Source organism: Oryx dammah, unplaced genomic scaffold (genome assembly GCF_014754425.2).
Source record: "Oryx dammah isolate SB20612 unplaced genomic scaffold, SCBI_Odam_1.1 HiC_scaffold_1, whole genome shotgun sequence".
NCBI lineage: Eukaryota > Metazoa > Chordata > Mammalia > Artiodactyla > Bovidae > Oryx > Oryx dammah.
In genome coordinates this window covers 8562736-8590315 of record NW_024070185.1, presented here as the reverse complement: position 1 = coordinate 8590315, position 27580 = coordinate 8562736, and the positions used below count along the sequence as shown (strand labels likewise).

Sequence of the window (27580 nt, the reverse complement as noted above, 5' to 3'; positions counted from 1 at the left end):
TTAAAATATCACAAGTTTCCTTGTTACCTTCGAGGGTCCCCAATTATCTACAAGTCTTGCTCCCCCTTTTCTTCAGGTCTCTTCTGTCACCCTGTCCAGGAGACCTCCCCACTCACTCTACTGAAAACAGCCCCTGTGGTACTTCCATGATGGTACAGAGGCTAAGACTCCATGTACAATGCAGGGGGCCCGGGTTCGATCCCTGGTCAGGGAACTGGATCCCACATGCCTTAACTAAGATCCTGCACACTATAGCTAAGACCTGACGCAGCCAAGTAAATTAAAAATAAAAATATAAAAACAGCACCTGCGGTTTTCTCCAACCCCACTTCTTATGCCCTCTCTCTGCTTTAATTTTTTCCATAGCTCTTATGATCATCTGAGGTAGTCTCTTCTACTAGACTATAACGTTAGTGAGAACAAGAGAGGTTTTTTTCCATTTACTCCAATATCCCAGTTCTTCAGCAATGCTGTTGTGGCAGCCAAAGCGAAGATACACTGTCACCCCAGCCAATCCTCATATCGACTCCGATAGTTGTAATGTCCCCTGTGTAGAGATAAGGGAAACTCTGAGGGGATAGCAGCTGGTCTCGGGCCCTTTAGGGGCTTCCCTGGTGGCTCAGAAGGCAAAGAATCTGCCTGCAATGTGGGGGGGCCTGGACTCAATTCCTAGGTTGGGAAAATCCCCTGGAGAAGGAAATGACAACCCACTCCAGTACTCTTGCCTGGAGAATCCCATGGACAGAGGAGCCTGGCGGGCTACGGTCCATGGGGTCATGGAGGCGGACACAACTGAGTGACTTAAGCACAGCACAAGGCCCTTTAGAGAAGTGTGACATCAGGGACTTCCCTGATAAGGCACGGGATGGAAGTTCAACCCCTAGTCACCCACATGCCATGGGTCAAATAAGTCCTCTCACCACAACTAGAAAGTAGCCCACACATACCACAACTAGAGAAAGTCCTCGAGCAGCAACAAAGAGCCCGCATAGCCACAACAAATAAATAAAAATAAAAATGCAACTTGCACGTGGTTGACTTAAAGCATGAATGCCATCACTATTTTTTTTACAAAATTGATGTGTGGTGTTGGAAACAGGATTCGAGGTTAGGGATGTCTGACTCTGGAATCCACACACAGACCACTTCTTAAATAACGCAGCATAATATACGCGGAAGGACGCCTTTCAGGAGCATCCAATCCCTTCATGAACACGTGTAGTATGCGAGCACAGCCATGCCCGACTCTTTGCAACCCCATGGACTGTGACCCACTAGACTCCTCTGTCCATGGGGTTCTCCAGGCAAGAGTTCTGGAGTGGGTTGCCATTGCCTTCTGCAGGGGATCTTCCTGACCCGGAGACTGAACTCTTGTCTCTTGCATTGGCAGGCAGGTTCTTTACCATTGAGCCGCCAGGGAAGCCCTGCGTGAACACAAGAGGAGACCAAATACATCCCCCAAGGCGTCTGACCATCGTCCTTACTGGATGTTGGTGAGGCCTTTGCACCAACTGTGGAGTGTCCACCAGGCAGCCCATGTCAGCAAGTGCCTGCTTTCCTCTTGGGATTTCTACAGATCCCTTACATTCCTAAGTTTCTCTCCATACACAATGGGGCAGGCCGTGTCTGCCCAGTTCCAGGGGGAGACATTCTTATCAGAGTCTACAGGAATGGCAGTTTCTGGGGTAGCAGCCGTACACGGCAGCTCTGGCCCCACTGGTCACTCCACTGACTCAGATGTGGTGGGAACCATTGGTGTTGTGAAGAAGCTTGGCCAAAAATTGCTGGGCAGTGATTGAGTGTTTTGTGATAGATAGGGCTCAGTTTAGGGCAGGTGTGCCCATCCGGCTTCCCAGCAGACGGCCATGGTCCTCCAGTCTCCCAGCAGACAGGGGGGCCCAGGCTCCACCTGCCTCCACACCCTCCTCCAGGACCAGAGCAATCAGGAGGCGGGCGGGCAGCAGGTACGAGGTGGGGGGTTGCAGAGGGGAGCACTGAGCCCAAAAGAAGAGCAGATGGAAGACGTGGAGCTAGACCCTGGCCAGGTGACCCAGTGTGCTCTGGGAATCTTTATCCAAGTGCCAGGAAACAAAGGCTTAGCCCTTGTTCAAGGCCAAGGGAGACGAGGTAGCATGTGTTATTCAGCACAGGTGGGGAAAGAGCCACATTACAGGCCCCGCCCTCCCTTCAGCATGGACACCTGGATTCTGTAGAGCAGCTGCTCACAGAGGGCCCTGATCCTGAAGGAGAAGCAAGCCCCATGTCCTGGTATTTCTCCTCCCAGAGTAGCTGGGGCCACAGCCTTGGTGTAGTAAAGAGATACCCCACTCAAGGCGTATAATTTCGTCTTGAGATTCACAACAACTTTTTAAATGAGTTTTCTTTTATTTATTAAAATGTTTCTTCTACCTAGTGACAACATGATGATTTTTACCTTCCAGTTACAATTTATTTATTTACTTATTTTTGACAAGTGACCGTAGTTTATATGGGCCTCCCAGCTTGCACTAGTAGTAAAGAAACTGCCTGCTGACACAGGAAACATAAGAGATGCGAGTTCAGTCCCTGGGTCAGGAAGATCCCCCGGAGAAGGGCATGTCGACCGACTCCAATATTCTTGCTTAGAGAATCCCATGGACAGAGGAGCCCAGCAGGCTACGGTCTATAGGGTCACAAACAGTCGGACATGACTGAAATGACTTAGCACACACGCACACATAATAATTTATACAGCTTCACAGCAACTTTACCGTCTGAGCATCAGTATTCCTTTTCTGCAGAGGAGAAAACCCAGGGTAGACACAGCAAGTCTAGAAAATGACCGGAGGTCACTTTGGGCACTGAATTAGCACACGATTCACGTCTAAACATCAGGCCTGGCCAGTGGTCAGGAAAGTGGTACTGAGGGTGCTTGGATAGAGCCCATCCAAGTCCGTGTACTGAAAGTGTCAAAGAACATAAAGTAAGGTCCAGATCACACAGCTGAGCCAATAACATGAACACAGACTTGGGCTGGGCACTTCCACCTGTGAGTCTGATCTTTCCATCCTCAGAATGGATAGGGGCCTGTCTGGAGATTTGGGGGCCACATGGCATAAACCAGAGAGAGTGGGAACGGGGGCTGCTGCCTGCTGGGCTGAATGTGGGGGAGGCTGGGGCCTCTGAACCCAGCCCGTGGTCTGTGCAGGTGGCCCAGGTCAGGGGCCTGAGTGGAGAACTCCGTGGGCTCCTGGACTGCCCAGGGTTGGGGTGACACAGGCCTCAGGGTCTCCCTGAGCACCTTCCTGAGTGCCTCCTGTTTCCAAGGGTGCAGCCTGGCAGCCCCTGGTGCAGGACTTCTGCTCACAGTAACTGTGGAAGGGGAGGCTGCTGAGCCTTAAAGAATGCTGGTGTGACGGGCTGCCCAGGCATCCCCCCAAGGACGCGTGAAAGGAGGGCTGTGCCCACGTCAGGAAGGGAAGCTCGGTCAAGGAGACATCTCGAATGAGGCTCATCTCAGAAGCAGAGGGGCCAGAAGAGAAGCCCGCGTGGCTCGGCCTGAGTTCTCAGGCCCGCTGTCCATTGTGACATCACTGGAGGGGGTGGCTCTGACCGGGAGGCCTTGACAGCGTCATTCCCCTCAGCTCTGGTCTCTGTCACCTCCAGGCCAACAGCCACACCCTGGGCCATGCTCCTGTGGTCCCTTTTGCTGCTCATGTCCCAGGCCAGGGACGCACACCTCGGTATGTGGACACCTGCCTGGAGGCCTGAATGACCCTGCAAGCGGGGCTGGGTGTGAGCCCGGCCCTGCTCCCTCCCTCCCATTCTGCCAGGAGCCCGAGGGACAAAGGGACAGCTCTTATTGTTCTTTAGTCCCTCAGTCATGTCTGACTCTGTGACCCCCTGGACTATAGCCCACCAGGCTCCTCTGTCCATGAGATTCTCCAGGCAAGAATATTGGAGTGGGTTGCCATTTGCTTCTCCAGGGGATCTTCCCGATCCAGAGATCAATCCTGAGTCTCCTGCATTGCAGGCAGATTCTTTACTGCTGAACCACCTGGGAAGCCCAAGGAGCAGCTCACGAATAAGTTAATGGCCACTAAAAGCCCAGCTCACAAGAGCAGTGGCTTCCGATATCCCACATGCCCCTCCCGGAAACCACTTCCCTTGCTCCTTGTCTTGCGCCAGCCCCAAGCTGCAGCTTGAGAACTCTTAATTAGCTGTGGTATGTGGGAGCTAGTTCCCTGACCAGGGATTGAGCCCCAATCCCCCTGCACTGGGAACGCCTGGGGAACCCCACAAATGCTTTCTCTTGTAGTTCTGTAGGACTTCCACATGGGCCTCACTGGTCTAAGATCAGGGTGTCAGCAGGACTGTGCTTCTACTGGCAGCTTTAGAGGGAGTGTATTAACTGGGGTTTTCTGACTTCTGGAGGTCATCAGTATCCCTTGGCTTGTGGCCCCTTCCTTCATCTTCAAAGCCAGCAATATGGCACCTCTCCATGCCTTTCTCCAGTAGTCACATCTCTCTCCTCCTGCTGTCCTCCACCACCCTTAGGGGCCAGTGTGGCTACAGTGGGCCTACTCAGATTATCCAAGACAATGTCCCCATTTTAAGATCAGATGATTAGCAACTTTCCGTCCACCTTCAAAGTCCCCTTTGCCTCATAAAGCAACATATTCACGAGTTCCAAATCATGGTCCATTAGGACATGGACATCTTTTGAGAGGGAGGCATTATTCTGCCAAGCACTACAGGTTGGTCTGGGCAGGTATTCCCTCTGATTTCTCCTGGATGAAAGCAGAAACTAGCACAGTAAAGTGACTTGCTTATCCGGAAGGGAGACAGAGCCAACACTTTTGACCATGTCCCAGGCTCTGGGAAACAAATGTGAAGCCTCTGTTGGCTTACTCATGTTTCTAAGGTGCGTCACGGGGTCAGCCTCAGTTTCCCCATCTCTAGAATGGGTATAATGAGAGCTACTTATGGATCTCCTATAGGTATTGACAAAGTGTTGCGTCTTTTACCTTCCTTTCTCTCATTCCGCCAGAATGTGGTGAAAGACCCATGTTTGCAAGAGGAGCTCAGTATTCCAGAATCACAGGAGGGATAGAGGCTGGGGTGGGTGAGTTTCCATGGCAGGTGAGTGTTCAAGCAAGTAATGAACATCTCTGTGGTGGCGCCATCCTCAACGAGTGGTGGATTATCACGGCGGCTCACTGCTTTTACCCTGAGCAGTTACCGTAAGTACCGAGTTCATCCCATTTCTTCTCACAGTGCGCACCCCCGGGGCACCCCACACTCAGCCAAGCCCGATTGCCGAGGGAAGTTCTGGAGTTGCTGCTTCCCGAATCAGACATGAATGACCGCCACCTACTGCCTTCCACCCTGGGGATTGGTCTGTCTACCTCTCCTGTGACGTTCAAGTCCTTTTAAGTGGAAGTTCTCCAAGTTCTGGTGGTCTCAGTTCCTGGGCCATCTGACACCTGACTTCCCTGCCCTGTGTAGAGTTTTCTCTGCATCCCAGGAGATTGGTGGAAAAAATAGAGCACTTAGTGATTACAAATCATGTTCTAAGAAACCAAGAAACTGATTGAATCATATACACCCACCCTGAGGAAGGCAGAATGAATTGCTCCCTTTTAACTCATTCGATCTTACAACAACCCTAGGGCAGCTAAAATGAACATCTTTATCTTATAGAGAAGGAAGCTGAAGGTTGGGTGATTCACCCAAGGGACACATCTGCTGCTGCTGCTGCTGCTGCTGCTAAGTCGCTTCAGTTGCGTCCCACTCTATGCGACCCCATAGATGGCAGCCCAGTAGGCTCCCCCGTCCCTGGGATTCTCCAGGAGACAAGAAATAGCGTTTAAATCCCCTTCTAGCATTTGTACTTTTTCTGCTTCACCATCTCATGAAAAGATTGACGATACACAGAAAGATAAACTTTAACAGGTTAATCAAAACCACAGGGAAAGTTTCACCCTGGGGTAACCAAGGAAGCTGGTTGCATCTGCTCTCGTGGGATACTTAGGGATTGGAAAATTCCTGGCCGTTTTGCCTGGAAGGAAATTCCTGAAGAGTCTTTCTGCTTCATCAGTGGCAGTGCGTCTTGCATGCTAAGTTGCTTCAGTCATATCTGACTCTTCGTGGCCCTAAGGACAGTAGCCACCAGCCTCCTCTGTCCATGGGATTCTCCAGGCAAGAATACTGAAGTAGGTTGCCATGCCCTCCTCCAGGAGGTCATCTCAACCCAGGTATCAAACCTGAGTCTCTTATGTCTCTTGCATTGGCAGGTGAATTCTTTACCGCTAGGGCCACGTGGGAAGCCCCATCAATGGCAGGTCTAGCTTAAAGTCCATTCTTGATTCTTGCATGGGCCTTCTATATATGTGTACAAGAGTTCATTTCTAAGAGAGAAGTGGTAGAATCATAGGGCTGTACATCTTCAAGTTTATTAGAAGACACCAAATGATTTTTCAAAGTGGTTGTACCAATTTAAATTTCTCCCAGTGGTATATAAGTGTTAAAATCATCACCAATACTTGCTACTTTTTTAGAACTTTTAATTTTTGCTTTTCTGATAGGTAAGACTAGAATCTTTGTGGTCATAATTCGTATTTTTTCTTACTACTACTGCTACATTGATATATTCAAGTTGATTGGTATATTTTCTTTCCTGTAATGACTGTCGAGTTTGACAGTTTTTCATTTGTAGAATCTCTTTATATATTCTGAATATGTAAATTTGGTCAGTTGTGTATGTTGCAAACAAACAAAACCTGAGTCTCTAAATTGCTGGTAGACAGGTTGCTATGATAATCCTGTACCTCTCTGAGGGCTAGTTTGTGTGTGCCAGTGTCTGATCTGTGCTAAGTCGTCTTTTGTGGGCTCTTTGGGCAGGTGATTGAGGGGCAAAGCTAAGTCCTGCCTTTGCCCAGTGAGGCGGGACTGTCTCATTCGGGTCTCTGGGACGATGCTGGAGCACCAAGGCGGCTGTGGTCCCACACTGGCCGTGTCACCCTCCTTCTCTACCTTTTACAAATGCTCACAACCTCTGAGCAACAGCCTCAGTAGGACAAGTCCAGAAGGCTAGGAGGACCATGTGGGTTTAGGGTTTAGCCGTAGCAGATTCGGGGCCCCCTGTGACTTTCCTCCCTCTCTGGTTCTCCACCTCCACCAGGCCCACCGAACTGAGAGTCGTGCTGGGAACCAATAGCCTAACCAGCCCATCCCTGGAGATAAAGGGAGTCACAACTGTCATTCTCCACAAGGACTTTCAAAGAGTTAACATGGACAATGACATCGCTCTGCTGATGCTGGACAATCCCATCACATTCAACGAGCGGAAAGAACCCCTCTGCCTGCCCACGCAGCCCGGCCTCTCCCAGTGGCACAACTGCTGGGTGGCAGGATGGGGGCAGGTCAAATCTGGTACGTCACAGCTCAGCATCTCCTGGGTGCAGCCAGGGTAAAAGCCGCTTCACTGGCATCTGAGGACGGGCCAGTAAACCTAGAGGAGAAGGTGAAAGAGAGAGCGAGCTGAGGAAGGGAGGGGGAGGGGCTTGCCTCAGAGCTAATCCCTGAACACTAGAAACCCAGGGAGGCCTGATCTCAGCCTCTTCCAAGTTACCAAGGAAACACCCCCGCCAACCCCCGCCAAGGCCCAGCGCCGAGATGCCAGGTGTGGGCCATCCCTGGGTGCGGTCCTCCCTTGCGAGCCAGCGCACAACCATTTGTTGGCTTCATTGAGTGCAAACCTCCAGCTTGCCAGGGGCTCCCTGCTCTGTCCTCTCTCATCTCCCCCGATTCACGATTCAGGCATGCATGCTTTCCACCTGATTCCTTCAGGCGTTCAAGACACCTGCCCTGGCCTAGACTTTAGATGGTCCTGGAGTGTTGCCCATCCATTCTTAGAAATGAATCTGTTCTTGTTACTTGTCAATACATTGTCGCTTGGCCCAAATAGAAGGAGCTGGACCAGGGTATAAAGGGATTATGAAAGCCCCCACTGAACTGTCCCCAAAGAAAACTCAACAACGTAGGTGTGGGAGGGGTGGGAACGGCACAGCACTAGCTCAGGCCTGAACAAGACTACAGGTCCTTGGGGGATGCTCTGCAGCAAGCTGGGGTCCAAAACATGGTAGGTATTTCAGGAATTTAGTGACTGGAGGGTAATTGGTGTTAACACTGATTCGGGACTTCAGACAAGACTCAAAATTTAGAACTGAGGAAGAGGCAGGTGGGTTCCTGCAAAATTAAACATATGCAATAAGAATAAGACTTTTGAAATCTCCTTGTGGTTAGAGGATGAGATGGAGACAAATCCAGACAAATTCCTGGAAGCTGGCAGTCCAGGAAGGGCCTTGGCAAACCCCCTGTCGAGGCTGTCAACTGCTGACAGAAAACAACAAAATTCTGTAAAGCAATTATCCTTCCATTGAAAAATCATTAAATTAGAAAACAAAAAAGACTCTCAACCAACCTACCCTACCTTTGTCTGGTGCAAACCCAGTTTCAGTGGCACTGTGTTGGAAGTGCCGTGCTTACATAACAGAGAGGGGCGATAGGCAAATATGGCTTGAAGAGGTGGGATTATGTAAGAACTGATCAACAGCCAGTTCTAAGGGGTCAAATCGGTGGGGTTGCTGGAGCCAAGATGGAAGTCTTCTTGGAGGCAGGAGTAGGCTTTTGAATGGGAGGAATGAATAATTTAAATAGATGGGGACTTGTTTGGAAGAGCCTGGGCCGGTGGAATGAGTAAATTGCAAGGGATTACTGGCAGGATGTGGAGAATGAGGTTCTGTGAAAAGGTGAAAAAAGGGTGGCAGGGTGGCTGGGTGGCTGGTGGGATGCTGGGCAGGATGGCCTGGGGCCCGCTAAGTTGCACTAGCGGCACTGGGGCTGGAGTCCAGTGACCGTTCTAACGGGCCTTCTCCGTGGTTCAGGTCTCAACGAGCCTATGGAAACTGAGCTGCTGAAAGTACCCATGACCATAATGAATTGGGACAGGTGTTTTAAGGAATTTCCCAAACTTACCAAAAACATGCTGTGTGCTGGATATGAGAATGAGAGCTACGATTCTTGCCAGGTAACTTGGGGGTACCTGGGGTGGCACAGTGCGAAGGCACCCTCTGTCCATGGGAAGCAGACAGTAAGAGTTTGGGAAAAGTGCGGGCATCGGGCTTCGTTGTGAGAAGCGGGACCTGGATTCAGGAATACTTAGTGTCAGGTCCTGTGAGTCAGTAAGCAGCAACCCTGAATAAATATTTCTGGCCTTCTCCAATTCAGGTAGGGCCCCAAGACTTTTTCTATCTCAGACTTGTTTAAAAAAAAAGGCGAGGAAGAGATGAGATCCATTTAGCTTCCTCTGTTGCACTGAGCCCTGAGATCCAAACTTTTTTTCTTTCCTTGTCTGTGTCAGACCTTAGTTGTGACACTTGGGCTTCTCTCTAGTTGAGGCATGCAAGCTCAGTAGTTGAGACTCCGGATCTTAGTTACCCAGCCAGGGATGGAACCCACATCCTCTGCACTGGAAGGTGGATTCTCAACCACTGCACCACCAGGGAAGTCCTGGGTTCTAAGCCATTGGTGAGACATGGTTTCTTGACTAAAGGAGCCCTCTATGTCCTAGGCAGGCGGTTGGGTAAACTACCATAGCATACTGGATGATGTATGCAGCTTCCACTGAACAAAAGTCTGGCAGCTTAGTTTCTCTTTAATAAAATGGACACAAAATTTAAAAACATTTTTGATTGATACTAGAAAAGAAACAGAGGAAAAACCCTCATAAACTAACTCCCTCCGGTTGTAAGGATGGGAGAGATTCATCTTGGGAGTGCTCACTTGAGGAGCCCCCTATCTGGTCATTGGTGTGAAACTATAAGTGTGGATGTTAGATGAGCTACAAGTGACGAAAAGGCTGTCTCGTGCAAAGGCTGTGAGGTAGGAAAGAGCGAACTCTAGTAGCAATGGCATCTCTTTTAGAAGGTGTCCCCGCTATGGTGAACATTGTGAGGACCACAGAGAGAGACGGAACCAGTGTTACACAAGCCTTGTGCTTTTCCCATATCTTGGACAAGTTCCGTTCAGTTCAGTCGCTCAGCTGTGTCCGACTCCTTGCGACTCCATGAATTGCAGCACGCCAGGCCTTCCTGTCCATCACCAACTCCTGGAATTCACTCAGACTCACGTCCATCGAGTCAGTGATGCCATCCAGCCATCTCATCCTCTGTCGTCCCCTTCTCCCTCCTGCCCCCAATCCCTCCCAGCATCAGAGTCTTTTCCAATGAGTCAACTCTTCGCATGAGGTGGCCAAAGTACTGGAGTTTCAGCTTTAGCATCATTCCTTCCAAAGAAATCCCAAGGTTGGTCTCCTTCAGAATGGACTGGTTGGATCTCCTTGCAGTCCAAGGGACTCTCAAGAGTCTTCTCCAACACCACAGTTCAAAAGCATCAATTCTTTGGCGCTCAGCCTTCTTCACAGTCCAACTCTCACATCCATACATGACCACTGTAAAAACCATAGCCTTGACTAGATGGACATTTGTTGGCAGAATAATGTCTCTGCTTTTCAATATGCTATCTATGTTGGTCATAACTTTCCTTCCAAGGAGTAAGCATCTTTTAACTTCATGGCTGCAGTCACCATCTGCAGTGATTTCAAAACAAAACAAGATAATTGGAACTTCTAGTTCTGGACAAGATGAAGTAGACACATTTCTCTTGATCCCTCTCTCTAAATACAGCTGAAAGCCCTGGACATTATATTGTGAAACAAAAGTAAAGGCTCTGGAAGGGAGAGAGAAGATGAAATTGGAAACAAATATCCTACTACTTAAGGCATGATACAGCAGTGAATTCCCTGGATTTTCTTTTCACCTCTTACCTCCCAGCCTGGATCATAGTACATAAGGGCACTGTATTTCCTAGGACCAGCTAGGGGAAAAAATACCAATGGTCACAGATACAAACTAACAAAACAAAACAAGAAAGACTTCCTCTCTTTGGAGGAAAAGAAAGGACAATCTAGCAAGGCAGAAACTATTTAACAATAATCCTTCTATTCCAGCAATATACCAGGAAAAACCCCCATAGCACTCCTACCCCAGCAAGCAAGGTCTAGCAGACATCCTCGCCCTCCCCACTTCTGCCCACCATGGTGGTGTCACAGGAGGCTGAATGGAAAGGCAGGACTTTACTGTCTAGTCATAACAAAGCATCCTGAGTCCCCCTCGGTGTCAGTGGAAGCCACACGAGGAACTTGGGCTCCCACCCAGTAGTAGTCACACTCCTTCCTGTTCCTTCCCTTGGTGTCACTGCTGGCCTGAGTGGGGGGTCTTGACTTCTACCCCAATTTAAGGGAAAGGAGTTGGCTTCCCGCACTCCAGTTTCCTAAGAAGCCTGTTAAAACAGGTGATTCATATGAGAACCAGAATCCCGTAACCTAATACTCAAGATGTTATCTGTAATAGAATAGAGAGTTTCATAAATATCCATGAATTCCATTTATTAATGCACACAAGATAAGGAAAAATAAAACTAAAAATCTGAGTAAAGAACTTTTTGGGAGGACTTCCCTGGTAGTCCAGTGGCTAAGACTCGGTGCTCCCAATGCAGGGAGCCTGGTCAGTCCCTGGTGGGGGAACTAGATCCCACATGCCACAATCGCTAAGAGTTTGTATGCCCAACAAAAAAATCCCTCATGAGGCAATTAAGATCTAAGTAAATAAACGTCTAAGAATTAAAAACAAAGCCAAGCAGCTTGCTTTAAAATAGTATTTTTTTTAAATTGAGAATTATGAATTCCTGGAGTAAATTCAATTAAAACATGAAATGAATCATGTGCTTAAATATAAAACTATACACATGTTTTAGGAAAAAATAAATCTTTGGGACATAGAGTAACACCAAAAACATAACTCATGAAAAGAAAAATTGATCACCTGGACCTCATCAAAATTTGAAAAGACCATATTAAGAAGATGAGGAAGGAACTTCCTTGGTGGTCCAGTGGCTAAGACTCCATCCTCCCAATGCCAGGGGCCTGGGTTCAATCCCTGCTTGGGGAATTAGATCCCACATGCTTCAACTAAGACCCAGTGAGGTCAAATAAAAATAATTTTTTTAAAAAGGGAATGAGGGAGGGGATATATATATACCTATAGCTGATTCACTTCATTGTACAGCAGAGACTAACACAACATTGTAAAGCAATTATACTCAATACATATATATATAAAATAAATTAAAACTAAGAGGATGAAATTACAAGCTATTGATTGGGAGGTAATATTCAACAAAGGAACTATGCTTAGAATATATAAAGCACTCTCAAACTCAAAAGCAGAAAGACAAACTGTCCAGTGCAAAAATGGGCAAAAGACAAGGACAGACATTTTGTTGAAGAGGATATACAGATGGCAAATAAAATAGATGTTCAATATCATTCGTCATCAAGAAAATGCAAATTGAACTACAATCAGAAAATGCATATTAAAACTACTACACACCTCAGAATGGCTAAAATTTAAAAAAAAAAAAACAGTGGGAGTGGGAGAGGGGTTCATAAAAAAAATTTTTTTAATGAATAAATATACAAATTGCAGAGGGAAAACAAACAAACAAACAGTAACACCAGATGCTGACAAGATCGCAGAGAAACTGGATCATGAATACATTGCTAGGGGTGGGAGTTGGGGGTGGGGTGGAGTTTAAAATAATTTAATCACTCTGAAAACCATTTTGTAGTTTTTAAAAAATTGAAGGTGTTCTTGCCTTATAACCCAGCAAATGCCATTCCTGGGCATTTATTCCAGAGAAATGAAGGCTTGTGTTCACACAAAAAACCATGCAGGAGTGCTTACAGCAGATCCACTCTTCATAGACTGAAAATGGAAGCAAACATCCTACAAGACGTGAATAACTGAATATGCTGTGGTACATCCGTACCAGGCAATACCACTCAGCTGTGACAAGAAGCAATCTATCAAACTATTGATATATAGGGATGACACGGATGTGCCCAGAGATTTGTGCTGTGTGCAACAAGCTGACCCCAAAGGTCCCACACTGTGTGATTCCATTTACGTAACACTCCTGAAATGACAAAATTAAAGAGAGGGAGACTGGGTTAGTGGTTGCCAGGATTTGAGGAGAGTTTAGGGCTGGAAGGAAGTGGAAGTGGAGATGGCCTTAAAAGGGCAGCATGGGGGATCCTTTGGTTGATGGGCGAGTTCTATACACTGACGGTATCAGTGTTAATACCCCCAATGGTGTTATTGTATGATACATATTTCTGCAAGATGGTCTCTTTGGGAGCAATTTGTAAAGGATATGTTGGATCCCTCTGAATTGTTTCTTTCAACTGCACGTGAAAATACAGTTATACAGAAGATAACAAAGAGAAGACAACTCTTCCCAATTTGCTGTGCTGTGCTATGCTCCGTCATGTCCAACTCTTTTTGACCCCATGGACTAGAGCCCACCAGGCTCCTCCGTCCATGGGATTTTCCCAGCAGGAATACTGGAATAGACTGCCATGTCCCTTCTCCAGGAGATCTTCTTGACTCAGGGATCAAACCTGCATCTCTTGCATCTCCGCAACAAGGATTAAAAGAAAATCTTGGATCCTAGCCATGCCACAGACCTAGGGAGCAGCCAGTGCATGTTGCAGTAGGAGACAAAGGATTCCAATAGGAATAGAAAAGGGAGAAAACAGCATTTAGTAGAACTGGGAGAAAGTCACAGAGGCTTGAAACAGCATCGTGTGTTCAGGGAAATTTCAATATTTCAGAAGCCAGAGGTAACGGGGTGAGTGTGGAGAGGTAAGCAGAGCAAGGTCACCAGAGGTGGGCGGCCATGCGGGGAGACTAGGGGTTGACCCAGGCTTTTGCCCCTGCTGCTCACCCAAGAATGTGAGACTCAAGCCCCATCAGTATGCACACCTATCTTTTCAATCTCTTTGATTTATCACCATCCAATATTCAAATGGCCAAAGACAACAATGGCAACACAAGCGTCAAGATGATGTTTTCTGAGGCTACCATCTGGAGTTCAGGATTTTTTGCTTAAATCCATCTCTTATCAAAATGTACTTTAATGAAAGCTTCTAAAATTAACCTTCTATAACTTGAGTGCTATAAATAAATGTGCTATTATCATTTTAAGCCATTTAAAAAAAAATCATGATGCGAAAAGTTTTGTTCTCTGTTTAGAAAGCTTTCTATTGCTGATAATCAGCTGATCTGGGCAAGGAAAGTTTTCTGAAATTATATAATATTATCACCACTTAAAACCAGATAAGCCAGACAAGAAAATCCCTTAGGGGTTAAAAATAATTGCCCATAAAAATAAAATTACACTTTTAAACTTAGCAAAGTTGAAAAAAAAATGTCATCACATAATGAAGGGAAATTATAATTGGATTATGAAAACATTGAAATATGTCCAAAGTAACAAGCAAGATTATGCTATCCTTAAAATACAAATTAAAATTGAATCAACTGAATTTTGTGGTTTACTTTTTCCAGCACATTTCCTCTTTGTAATCCCCTATTAATTACACTATTTAAAAATATTCAACTTAAAAAAAAACAGTGAGTGGCACAATGCTGCAAAATACAAATAGGTCCCCAGCTAGCTACACTGTAGTTCTTGTGAAGGACCAACAGCCATCTGAGAAACAGGCATCACCATGCTGGGCAGCTTTTTTGTCCGTCTCCTCAATCCCGGCAGAAATGGCGTCTTATTCATGGTTGGCCAGTGTCTCAAACAGTGCCTGGCATGGAAAATACTCAACAAAAATGTCTGCCAAAGAGATGAACCTTCCTAAGAAGCTGAAAACTGCCTGTAATATAACAGTAATCTTAGCAGAGGGGACCTCCGAGAGAGACCGTGGTGGACAGTTGTTAGGAGCTGGCAGCCATCTGGGCTGACAGGCAGTGTGGTCACAGGGCTGCCAAGCTGAGTTGGAGGTCAACCTGAGCTATTGGGTTGGCCAAAGAATTTGTTCAGCTTTTCCTGTAAGCTATTATGAACGAACATTTTGACCAGCCCAAAACTCTCTTTAAAGATCTTTTTTTTATTTATTTTTTGAGCAGTTTGAGGGTCATAGCAAAATTGAGAGGAAGGTATAGAGATTTTCCATAAACCCCTTGCCCCTCCCCACATGCATCATCTCCCGTTATCAGCATCCCCATCAGAGTGGTGCCTGTGTTATAATTGATGAACCTACACATCACAATCACCCAAAGCCCATTGTTTGTATTAGCTTCATTCGTGGTATTGCCCAGTCTGTGATTAAACATATAACGACATGCACTATAATGGATGGCACCACACAGAGTATTTTCACCATCCTGGGCTACTTGCCAGGGTCCTATGAGCCCATCCTCACCCATGATACTTGCATAAAAGTCTTATTTCACTCCATAGAGCCTTAGACTTTTACAGACAGAAAGACATAAAAAAAAATGTTTAATTGCATCTGTTTCACAGATGGGAAAACGTGGTTATTTTAATCATCAATCATCCTCTTCACTATCTGAATGGATCCGAAGCAGTGTAATAATTTCACAGCTCTTTCACACGTATTCAATAATTTCATTCTCTCCAACTACCCTGTAAAATGGGTGTGGGAAAGTCTCCCTCTCTCTGAGAAAACAGAAATTTCAGAATTTAAGTGATTTGCCTCAGGTAGTGGGGCCAGGCTGGAAGGTCATGTGCTTCTCGCCCAAAACAGACAGGAGTGATCATATGATGTAATTAACATGGCGATGAACTTAGGAGGTTCTGTGGTCAGTATGTTTGTAACCAGACCAGTCTATGGCTACCAGCCTTAGTCTCAAAACAAAGTTCCTGTTACGTGGACTGTCATTAGTCCTGGGTCCTTGCTGGCTGAGGCCAGATCCTCCTCTGAGATAATCCTTCCTGCCTCTCCTAGAGAAAAAGATTAAAGGCTCCATGCATGAAAGAACATGAATTTACAGATGTCCCTCTGGAGTTCCAGCAGTCTAAGAAAGGACTCTCTGCTTCCTAAATACACAAGCAGTATTTGTAATGTGTGCATGGGAAGTCACTTGAGTCGTGTCCAACTCTGTGTGACCCTGTGGACTCGAGCCCTCCAGGCTCCTCTTGTCCATGGGATTCTCCAGGCAAGAATACTGGAGTGGGTTGCCATGCCCTCCTCCAGGGGAATCTTTCCAACCCAGGGACTGAACCCAAGTCTCTTATGTATCCTGCACTTGCAGGCAGGTTCTTTACCACTAAGGCCACCTGGGAACCCTAGTGGTAAAGGGCCCATATTTGTAACACATAAGGCTAAAATAATAAATACTAATATATTTCTAGGGCATTTACTACATAGAATTTACCCTATGCCGAGTGATTTATAGATTTTTAAAATTTCACTGCCAGCACTCTTGGGAAATACTTGGTACTATCTCCATTATAACAATGCAGAAACGGGCTTAGAAGTTACGTTTCCAAGCATAGTCCTCTCCCAGCTATGTCAGGAAATAATCAGCATATTAAATAGGTTTTTAAATAATATTTATACCATCATAGCATGAAGAAAAATGATTAAAACAGCACTTACGGAAGGAGCTGTTTGAGTGGAAATCCTATTGATTTGGTTCTCATCCCATGACATTGAACTAGAGCTCACACACAGAAAGGCACACACTGGAACTTCCCTGGGGGTCCAGTGGTTATGACTCTGCACTTCCACTGCAGTACGCATGAGTCTTGTACATCACGTCCAGGAAGTCTGATCCTCTTCCTCCTCGTTAAGAGTTCATATAAGATCTCATTCATTCCAGTCCCCTGTTTATGATCATGGAATAGGAGGCCATCCCTCTGGTAAGAAAGGAAGACAGTTTGAAGGATTGTAGCCACCAACCCACCACCCGCGCCAGAGGGAAAGAACATGTGCTTGGCATCAGGAAGGCTTGGTTCCAACTTTGGCCCCAACACCATGTAACCCTGAGTAAGCGCTTCATCCTCCTTAAGCTTCATTTTCTCTGTATTAATACGGACAAAAGGAAGCCATATCCATGTGTGGGACACAGTGCAGAATGGATATTTTCTATATAAATAGATAATTCTCTGAGTCATAGGCCCATGTGATTCCACCCTGGAGGAGCCACGCATTCAAAAAAGCTTAGCTCACATGCCCCTGCAAACACCCACACCACAGGATTAAAAAGAGACATACTTCACCCTCACGCCTCTGAAAGAACATCAAAGGAGACCCAGTTCCTATCCACAGCCCCAACCGCAGCCTGTTTTCCTTCCTTCCCTTCTGTCCAGCATTTCTGATTTAAGACCCGTGAAACGGGTCCCTACTCGTCCTCAGCATGGGCGACACATCCTCCGTGTTCCGGCTCCCCGTCTAGGTGTCGCACGAGGAATGGAGCTCGTCTCTCGCCAGCCCTCCCCCTCCGCCTCCCTCCCCAGCCCCGTCCCGGTCACCGCCTGAACTCTGCAGACCGCAGCTCCAGTTCGTGGAGGTGGGCCGGTCACCGCCTGAACTCTGCAGACCGTAGTTCGTGGAGGTGGGCCGAGCAGGGCGCCTGCCCCACCCCCACCGGCCGCAGCCGTGAAGCCGGGACGGGGGCGTGGGTGCTGACTGGCAGTGATTTGATTTCGCTTGGTGGCTCGAGTCCGGAGGTTCATGAGCTCTCTTCCGTGAGTGAGCTGTGCTGTGCCTCAGACGGACAGCCGAGAGCGGGGCTCGCTGCTGATCTGTGTTCTCTGTCCGCAGGGCGACAGCGGGGGGCCTCTAGCCTGTACCCAAGAATCTGGCAAGAAGTGGTACCACGTGGGCATCATCAGCTGGGGAAGGTCCTGTGGCCTGAAGAACACTCCAGGAGTATACACCTTGTTAGAAAACTACCACTCCTGGATTAAGAAGGTGACTGAGCTAGAGGGAAGGCCCTTTAGTGCCGAGCGAATGGTAGAGACTTCCAAACAAAAGGCAAAGGGCTCTCGTGCCTTGGAATTCCCGAAGCCAGGCAGCCCCACACTCTGGCTGCTCCCCTGCCTTCTGCCCTATGTGACATTCTAAACTATTTTTCTACTAATAATAAAACAGATGCTATTCTTTAATCGAGGAGGACGTGTGCATATGAGCCACCAGCAGGGGAACTGACTACAGGTTAGAGGCTAAGAGCTTAGAACTGAGGCTGCAGACAGTAGAACCGGAAGTCAGGCGGGCTGGAGAGTTTAACGACTGGTTTTGAGTCCTTGGAGCAGTCATGACTCTTTTCATTGCAGATGAGTTACCACGCTCAAACCATCCAAAGCCAGAAAGGGCTGCTATAGGTGTGCATAACAGAAAACAAGACAAAATGGAAAAACAAGAGTGGTGTGTGGGTTGCCTTCAGCTTTATGGCTGGACCCAGGAGCTCAGCAGGTGTTGACTGGGACTGTTTCTCCAAAAGGGCTTCCAAGAAATGGGCGCAATCAGCTTAGCAGCTCCCAAAGAGAGAGCCATGTTCCTGAAAATTCCGGCAAAACTCCTTGGCCTCCCTCACTTGATACAGAGGCCCAGGCCCATTGCCGCTTCAATTGCTGCAGCGCATTCCTAGGCTAGGCCTGAGTCGCATGCCCACAGGAGCCAGCAAAGGGCCAGCCACCTAGAACAGTGTGCCCCGATAGTGAGTACGGGTGGTGCCCCCCCACACAGAAGTCAGGGTGCTGGGGACACGTCATTGGGACTGGATACTGGACCTCCTGGCTGGCCAATCTCCTGGACACTCGAATCTCAGGTGTTCGGGAGCGCCTGAAGGAATGACATCCAGAGACCATTGCTTTCAGAGCACTGCAGGAGCAGGGGTAGAGTGGGACAAGGGGGATCTGGCAAGTGTTTTCCCTCGCAATCTCTTTCTGCAGAAGTATCACCCATGCTGCACGTCAGGGAAAAGCCCAAGATTCCCTACAAAGCTCTTCTACTGTATCTTGAGTCAGAGCCCAGGGCACCCAAAAGGGACCGAAGCCAGAGGGAAGAGGCACAAAAGGCAGAACCGAACTGTCCAGTCTTATCTTGAGAGGCAAGGATACCAGAGGGCGTTGCCGATTTCCTCCTCCGGGGGATCTTCCGGACTCGGATCGAACCCTCATCTCAGCAGGTGGATTCTTTACCAACTGAGCCACCTGGAAAGCCCTTTTCACCCTAACCTGGGCAACAACTTCATTTTGGATGCGAGGGAGGAGAGGGAGAGGGTGACAGGTGGAGCAGGGCAGGTGGGCGGAGAAGAAGGTGGGGTGGATGAGGGGTGGGGTGGATGGGGGTGTGGGGGGCAAAGGATCCGTGTTTCCTGCCATCTCTGCCGTCCATCATCCCCTCCTGGAGGGGAAATCAGTATTCCTCCCTCTTGTCCTCTCCCCAAATGTTCTGTATTTAGAAAAGAAAGAGCAAACCCTGACAAATGCATATTGTTTTCCAACTAAAAATGCCACATCCGCTTCCGCCCCCACACAGATGTCAGCCCCTCTTCCTGGCTGCCCGGGTGTTGGTGTAGCCGGCCCGGGCACTCTGCCACCACCCCTGGCATCGCCCGCTGTGAGCGCAGATGGAGCCCACGAACTGGACGGCTGGCCTCCCCTTGAGGCCGCCTGGTTTCCTGAGAAACAGATTCTCTGCAGTTTCTTGCACAAGGAGCATTTCCAACTCAAAAGTCTTCTGGCTTCCTCTCCCACCTCCCACACCCCTCCCTGCCACACACACACAACTCACTTGTTTGGAAAGTGCCTGCTCAGTGTCTTAGTCATGTTTAACCCTTTTCGACCCCATGGACTGTAGCCCACCAGGCTCCTCTGTCCATAGGATTCTCCGGGCAAGAATACTGCAGTGGGTTGCCATTTCCTTCTCCAGGGGATCTTCCCCACCCAGGGATCGAACCTGTGTCTCCTGCATTGGCAGGTAGATTCTTTACCACTGAGCCACCTGGGAAGCCTGAACTTTTTATTCTTCCTGTTGAAAAGCACCTTCTCACCCAACCCTTTTGCCTGTGGACGTGAAAGGGCAGAGAGGACCACTCCCACTGCTCAGATGGGGAAGTTGAGGCTCAGAGCAGAAAAGGCGTTCACTGCGAGTGAAGAGGGCTAAGAGCCAGGATTAGGGGGAGGCGTGCTGGAGCCCCCAGGGCACCCCAGGAGCCCCTCACTCCACCATGGCATGAGTTCTAATTCCACTGCTCCCTTGTTGCAGAAGTCAGGAATGTTCAGAGTCCACAGCCTCCTGGCTCCCAGCTGAGCAACTCTGAGCAGGCAGAATACACACCGTGCAGCTCTGCATGTTACTGAAGTCTGCCGTGTGCAGAATAACTCCTTATGCCAACCACACTTTTAAATACTCTTCTATGTATTCAGATCCCCCTCAGGGGACTTCCCAGTGGCCAAGACTCTGCGCTTCCAATGCAGGGAGTGTGGGCTCCATCCCTGGTTGTGGAACTAAGAGCCACCCTGCCTCTGGACACTGTCCGAGACAAGGGCACGGGCCCACGGGTCTGATACCCGGGTTCCGGTATCGCTCACTCTTTGAGGAATTGGATCCAGCTGGTTCAAATTCTGTGTCCTCCTGGGTCAAAGGGATTTCTAGAGAAGGTTAGAGAGTAAAAACCCATGATTTCACGTTTGCAAAGAATGTCAAGGCAGTATGTCAGCTCTTTATCCTAGATCCTGGAAGAGCAATGGGGCAGTGAAGGAGGCTCCTGCTTCCTCTCCAGCCATCAGTCGATAAACCACTCAGTCAACACACAGTGTTAGGCACCCACATGCCCCTTGATCTGGGCATATCACTATGATCAAGGTAGACATGGTGAGTGCCTCTTTGGAGCTTGCACTGGGGTAGGGAAGCCAGCAATGGACAGGAAATGACAGAGGGGCTAATCTCACTAAAGGGAAGCCCAGTGTTCCGTGTTGCTAACATTCTTTTTTTCTTTTCAATTGGAGTATAGTTGCTTTACAGTGGTGTGTTGGTTTCTGCCGTACAACAACCTGAACCAGCTATGTGTATACATGTGTCCCCTCCCTCTCAAGCCTCCCTCTCACCCCCCTAGGTCATCACAAAACACGGAACTAAGCTCCCTGTACTATACAGCAGCTTCCCATTAGCTAAATATTTTACACATGGCAGAGCTTCCCTGGGGGCTCAGCTGGTAAAGAATCCGCCTGCAATGTGGGAGACCTGGGTTCGATCCCTGGGTTGGGAAGATCCCCTAGAGAAGGCAACACCCACCCCATTGATTATACTGGACTGTATAGTCAGTGGGGTCGTAAAGAGTTGGATACAACCAAGCAAGTTTCACTTTCACTTTACACGAGGCAATGTATGGATGTTAATGCTGTTCTCTCAGTTCATCTCACCTTCTCCTTCCCCTCACTGTGTCCACAAGTCCAGTCCGTTCTCTAAGTCTGCAACAGTCTACAATTCCTACGGCAGTCAGGGAGGCCCTGTGCTTCGAGTTGTTTGCAGTCTGCAGTCATCTCTAAGAGCAAGACTAGCAATGGGTATGCTCCGCTTGCATTGCTGGGGTGAGCAGGGTACTGGGGATAGACACAAACCTGCAGACAGTGAGAGGACAGGATGATCTACTTAAGAAAGGGCGTGTGGTCCTGCGGAAAAGATGACGATGGAAAGGGCAGAGGTCTAACCTGGGGACCGTTGCCTCATGCCGCCTTTAGAGGTACCTGGTCCCCTCCGCTCATCCCAAGCCCACTACACGATACAGGACGACAGGCTTTTAACAATGACAATCAACCAACGTGAGATGGTGAGAACACAGGAAGGGCTGGCCCTTGCTAAACAAAGAATAAGGCCGACAAGCTTTCTGAGCGACTCACCATCAAAGCTTTGCGCAGCCCGACAAAACAAGGTGGTCTTGGGGCCAGTCTCAGCCACTGCTGCATTCAGAACAAACACAGATTTCACTCCAGAAACTTTGAGGTGCGTTGGAGGTCTTCACTGGAAGTTTTCTCGAAGGGGAGAAGAAGAGAGAACACTGAATTCAAATCCACGCTTGACACAAGCCATCTGGGAGCAGCCCTCTTTCCCCAAATGCACATTTCACAGCAGCTGCTCCGCTTCATCTCTCTTGATCTTCCAGTTCCCACCGTGCCTGGTTTTCTTCCCCCAACCCTCTCCTCCCTCTCCCGAGGGCAAAAGCCCTTCCCCACCTTCTTCTCTTCCCTGGCTATTGTAAATAGTGCTGATAAGAACAGAAATATGGAATCTAGAAAACGGTACAATATGTCTTGATTATGTTGAATTGGTTCATGGTGCTTTTTGGGTCTACTATGTCCTTCTACTTTTCTAAATATTCATTCTATTAACTTTTGAGAATTTAATATTGAAACTCCAACTAAAAATCTTAATTTATCTCCCTAAAAAATGATTGTAATATATAGTAAAACTGGACTTCCTCAGTAGCTCAGCTGGTAAAGGATCTGCCTGCAATGCAGGAGACCCCAGTTCAGTTCCTGGGTTGGGAGGATCCTCTGGAGAAGGGGTAGGCTACCCACTCCAGTATTCTCGCGCTTCCCTGGTGGCTCAGACGGTGAAGAATCTGCCTGCAACGTGGGACATCTGGGTTGGGAAGATCCCCTGGAGGAGGGCGTGGCAACCCATGGCAGTACTCTTCCCTGGAGAATCCCCATGGACAGAGGAGCCTGGCGGGCTACAGGCCATGGGGTCACACAGAGTTGGACACGACTGAGCAACCAAACTACGTGTAACAAGCAACTAAACTACATGTAACAAAACTACGTGTAACTTTGTTCTATATTTTTCAAGTCTCCTGTAAATGTATTAGCATACTTTCATAATTTAAAAAAATAAAAAAGAAAGAGAGAAAAAAGAAAAACGGTACAGATGAACATATTTGTGAAGCAGAAAAAGCAACACAGGCATAGAAAACACACGTGTGGATACCAATGGGGGAAGGGGAAGTGGGAGGAACTGGGAGGTTGGGACTGACATCTGCACACTTTCGATGCTACACAAATAAATTACTAATGAGAACCTACTGTAAAGCACAGGGAACTCCACTCAGGGCTCTGTGGTCACCTAAATGGGAAGGAAGTCCAAAAGAGAGGGGCCTGTATGTGTACGTAGAGCTGATTCACTTTGCTGTACCGCAGAAACTAGCACAAGATTGTAAAGCAACTATACGCCAGTGACAATTTGAAAAAAGAAAAAAAATTGCCTTCCACATGCTATGAAAGCTAAGTTAGAAATCTGGGCTTTGACTTCACTGATGTGAAATGAATATCTCAGTGATTCCCAGGGTTGAAATCCCATAATGCGAGAACCGGAAGGGCTGTTAAAAAGATGAAAGACCTGCCACCCAAAGAGGAAGGTGAGTTGCCCCAGGTCACCCAACAACTCTGTGGCAAAGTCAGGTGTTGAGTTCCAATAGCCCGATGCGGTCGCTGGTCTGCAAGTCTTGGGGAAGGACACCATGGGCCCAGAGGTCAGCTGTGGTCACCCGTGGTCACCCACTAAGGGTCACCCAGCCAAAGCCCAGCAGGCACGGACAGCCCTGCAGTGAATGAAGCGCCCTGTGTGGACTTAATCTCTGTGCTCAGTAGACACGGCTGCAGTGAGGAGCAGGAAGGGCTGTGGCCTTGGACCTACAAGTCTCAGACCATCTGAGGGGAAGGACAGAGCTTGTGGGCTCTTGTTTTAAATTTCTAACTTCTTGCAAACCAATACTTACATAAAACGTAAGACAGTTTGATCACTAGAAAAATGAACCACAAAATGAACATATAAAATACAAGTTCAAACTTGTATTATTCGTATTAGATTCAACTCACATAAAATCACCCTCTTAAATGGCTCTGAAGCTTTCTAAACATTTCCTCTTCATTTCTGACCTTATCCTGGGCCAGGCACAAGTTGTTTGCTGACCAGGGGTGGTCCGTGTTCCACTCTTGGAGAAGTATTTCCCTGAAAGATCCAAACTTGAATTACTGAGAGGTAAAGGGCTTCCCTTGTGCAAGAGACCTGGATTCGATCCCTGGGTTGAGAAAGTCCCTTGGAGAAGGAAATGCCTACCTACTCCAGTATTCTGGCCTGGAGAATTCCATAGACTGTATAGTCCATGGGGTCGCAAAGAATTGGACACAGCTGAGCGACTTTCAATTCAATTCAATTCAAAGGGCCACTGCAATGAGAAACCCACTGGCTGCAACTAGAGAAAGCCCATGCAAAGCAACGAAGACCCAGTGCAGCCAAAAATAAATACATAAAATTTTAAACAATTTAAAGAAAAGAAATAGGGGGCCCCTGACTTTCTAAAGTCTAGGAGGATCACGTTAAAATATGGGTTAGATTGAAATGTGATGCATGAGTCATCATTTGAATTGAGACTCTACAGACTTATGTATTATTCATTGTTTTGAGCAATAAAAACTCACAAAATGCCAAAGTGCCCTCAGGCCCCAGAATAGCTTAATTGGACACCATTGCTCTGTGCTGCAAAGCCACTATTTAATTCTGAGTTCTGCAGTTTTACATCAGAACAGGCCCAGGAAGAGGCCGTTTTCCGTCTTTGGTCCCTGGCTCCTCTGCTCGAGTGCGGGAAGCGTGTAGCATCCTTCCAAAGTGCTGTCCCTGGATCACCCAGGGACTCAGGTGCTGGGTGAGCAGCTGCCGGCGCAGTCAAGGAGGCGAAAGGTCCTCTGGGGTGGGAAGAGAAGAGTCGGATCCGTGTCACCCACGCCAGGGAGGCAGGCAGGCCTGGGTTCTCTGTCCTGAACTGGCCTTGATGGCTGTGGAGGGTCAGGTCCAGAATTACCCTGACCGAGACTCAGGGCTTAGCCCCAGGAACATGAGCACCTCTGCCCCAGGATCCTGGCCTGTGAGACGGGGGGATTGTCACATGCGCTGCCAAGGCCAATGCCAGGCCATGATGACGCAGAAGTGATGCAAAGCCAGGTGTGGGTAACACTCAGGAAAACCCAACTCCTGTATGGGGCAAAGCTAAGTGACAAGACCTCAGGCTGGGTTGGGGGGGCTTGGTGAGAATTCACTCCTTCTCCCACCCCTCCCTGGCCTGGGCTTGAGTATCCTTGAAGTTCTCTGTATTGTTCAACTTGAATGCTACCCATGACGGGGAATTCACCCCCCACGGGAAGGCCTCCTCAGCTATGTACAGCTTTGACCTGGAGAACAAGGTCTCAGGTTGAGCTGCATCGACTCCCCATGGGTCTCACCCCAGCACTGGGTGCGGCTCCTGGGGGTCACCCAGACAGTCGTGGGCACCCTCGAAGACCACTCTTCTGACCTCAGGGAGTCCTGGCTTCTGTAAGCTGCACATCCCAGCTCCCTGCCACATCTCCTAAGTATACTTCTACAATCGGCAACATCTTGTCACGCAGAACAGACTCCCAAGGGAGATGCCTTCCAGGGTGAGAGCCATCCCTCTCCTGCTGCTGTGGGGTCTCTTTATGGACCCCAAGGGGGGCCGCACCAGATCTTCCAGAACCATAGAACGTGTGTGCAAGGCCCACCTCACTGCCCTCAACTGCCTTCTTGTTCTTTTCCTGACACCACAACTGTCCCTCCCTGAGTCCCGGGCCCTGTTGGTCCTTCTGTTCCTCCTACTGACCCCCACTCTGGGATGGACTCGCGACTAAAGCCTCAAGCTCCGCACTTCCCCTCTCTTCTGTTTCGTTCTGAGCGATTCAGCCCCAAACCCCCGATGTGGCACGGGGCGCTGCTGTGTCCTCAGTTCAAGGACAGGAGAGTCTCAGGACTGCGTGGAGACAGTGGGGTCCGTGGGAAAGGGGGCCGGGTGAGGAATGTAGGAGCCCACACGGGGTGGGCAGGGTGGTCAGAGCCTGGCTGGGGCGGCAGCACGTCCATATGCAGGACGGGTGACATAGGAAGTAAGGGTCCAAGCCAGGGGTCCCTGGCCAGGGGGCCTGACATCAAGGAACATTCTGCAGAATAGCTGGAACAAAGTCTACAGAAGTACTGAGGCTGTGGAAATCAAAGAAAAATGGAGGAATTGTCCCAGGAAAAGAAGACCAAAAGGAAGTGACAATTCGGGGTAGGGCGTCATTCTAAATGGATCCTTTGGCTCTGAAAGATGTTATCAGGCCAGTTGGTAAAGCCTCAGTGAGGTCTAAGGATTCCGAGGATGGATATATCAGCATCCATCTCCTGGTTGTCGAGGAGAGTGTCCTTGTTTGTAGACACATACACGTGGATAGAAAATCAGGTCAGCAACTTACTCTCCAATGAGCAGGAAGGAAAAGGTTTTCTTATATAACTGTACTTTCTATTTTTCTGTAATTTTATAATTGCTTGAATTTTTTTTTTTAAGTAGATGATTTCAGAGCTGGCACTGAATTAGAGATTCCCTGATCCTCCATTGTATTTATGAGAAGAGGACAAAGTTGCAGAGAGGTTAAAGCGACTTGAGCGTGGTCGCACAACTGGTGGCGTGAGTCGTGGTTCTCAAAACTTCCTTTCAAGTCTTATGATTGGATCTAGTCTAAGTGCTTCATTTTACAGGTTAAGAAACTTGGATGCCAGGGCCATGAAGAGATTTACCCCAAAAGGAGCTGAACACATTTCACATTTGGACAAATTTGGAGAGTCTCTAAGTGTCTGAACTCTGGGTGCTGGTCTCCTCCTTCCAAGGGCCCAGAAAATTCTCACAGGTGTTGGTCTCAAGCCATTCCTCTCAGACAGGAAGTCCTGCCGCTGGCTCGGGGTTTTCAATCTGTTGCCAAAGTGGTTACGGTATATGGAGCTACTTTGCCTGCAGGGGTCTGTGTGGGCTTCTGGGGGTTATCTGCCCTCTTAGCCACTGACAGCCTGAGACCTGGCCCTTCCACGAGGCAGCCGTCAGCCAGCCTTATCTCTGGCAATTCTGAAGAGGAGGAATAGCATCCCAAGTCTCTCTAAGGAGAGCACAAGCCCAGGGAGAAAGAAGGCGACGACTGCCTGCTAGGGGGCAAGGGTGGAGCTGAACATTCGTATGTTGAGGTTCTAACCCCCAGGACATCAGAATGCGACTATAGTAAGAGATAGAGCCTTTTGAGAGGTGATTAAGGTCCCAGGAGGTCACTGGAGCAGACCCTGATCCGACATGACTGGTGTCCTTGTGAGAAGAGAGGATGGGGACATAGACACAGAGACAACCCTGTGAGGACCCAGGGAGAAGCAGAGAGGCCTCGGGAGAAACCTAACCTGCTGACACCTTGACCTGGGACATCCAGCCTCCAGAGCTGGGAGAATATGAACTTCTGTTGTTGAGGCCCCGGGTCTGTGGGACTTTGTTCTGCCCTCCTGACAGATTCGCACAGCAGGAGTGAGGAATGCTGGAGGAATGACTTTTCTACAGACCACAGGTTCTTTGCACAGACCCCCTCTGCCCACACTAAAAGGTCACCTTCCCTCAATGACCCCACCAGGTGACACTCTTCCCGTCAGGACCCAAATCAACAGAAGCAGGGAACAGAATGCTCAGTCTGGAGTCAGAAGTCCCAGCACATCCACTCAGGAGTTGTGTGGTTTCTGCAAGTCACTTACGCTTACTGAGACCCAGTTTCCTCATACAAAAATAGGATTCAGTCCTTTTTG

At 48.4% G+C, this 27580-nt stretch overlaps 1 protein-coding gene across 1 annotated transcript; it reads left to right on the top strand.

Moving 5' to 3' along the window:
* Window positions 1–1865: 1865 nt before the first annotated feature.
* On the top strand, window positions 1866–18087 carry PRSS55 (serine protease 55). Its single transcript, XM_040242147.1, has 7 exons — window positions 1866–1964; window positions 3307–3347; window positions 3646–3722; window positions 5030–5222; window positions 7163–7413; window positions 8928–9070; window positions 17744–18087. Exons 1-7 carry the CDS (start codon window positions 1866–1868, stop codon window positions 18044–18046), a joined length of 1107 nt encoding a protein of 368 aa, XP_040098081.1. The 3' UTR covers window positions 18047–18087.
* The last annotated feature ends 9493 nt before the right edge of the window (window positions 18088–27580 follow it).

What these genes read in the sequence shown, in the direction of transcription:
- PRSS55 (XM_040242147.1), top strand. Translation starts at nt 1,866, where the DNA reads ATGGTCCTCCAGTCTCCCAGCAGACAGGGGGGCCCAGGCTCCACCTGC. An exon ending in GTGCAGGACTTCTGCTCACA is followed by an intron (nt 3,348 to 3,645) that starts GTAACTGTGGAA and finishes TGTCACCTCCAG; the next exon opens with GCCAACAGCCACACCCTGGG. An exon ending in AGAGCTACGATTCTTGCCAG is followed by an intron (nt 9,071 to 17,743) that starts GTAACTTGGGGG and finishes CTCTGTCCGCAG; the next exon opens with GGCGACAGCGGGGGGCCTCT.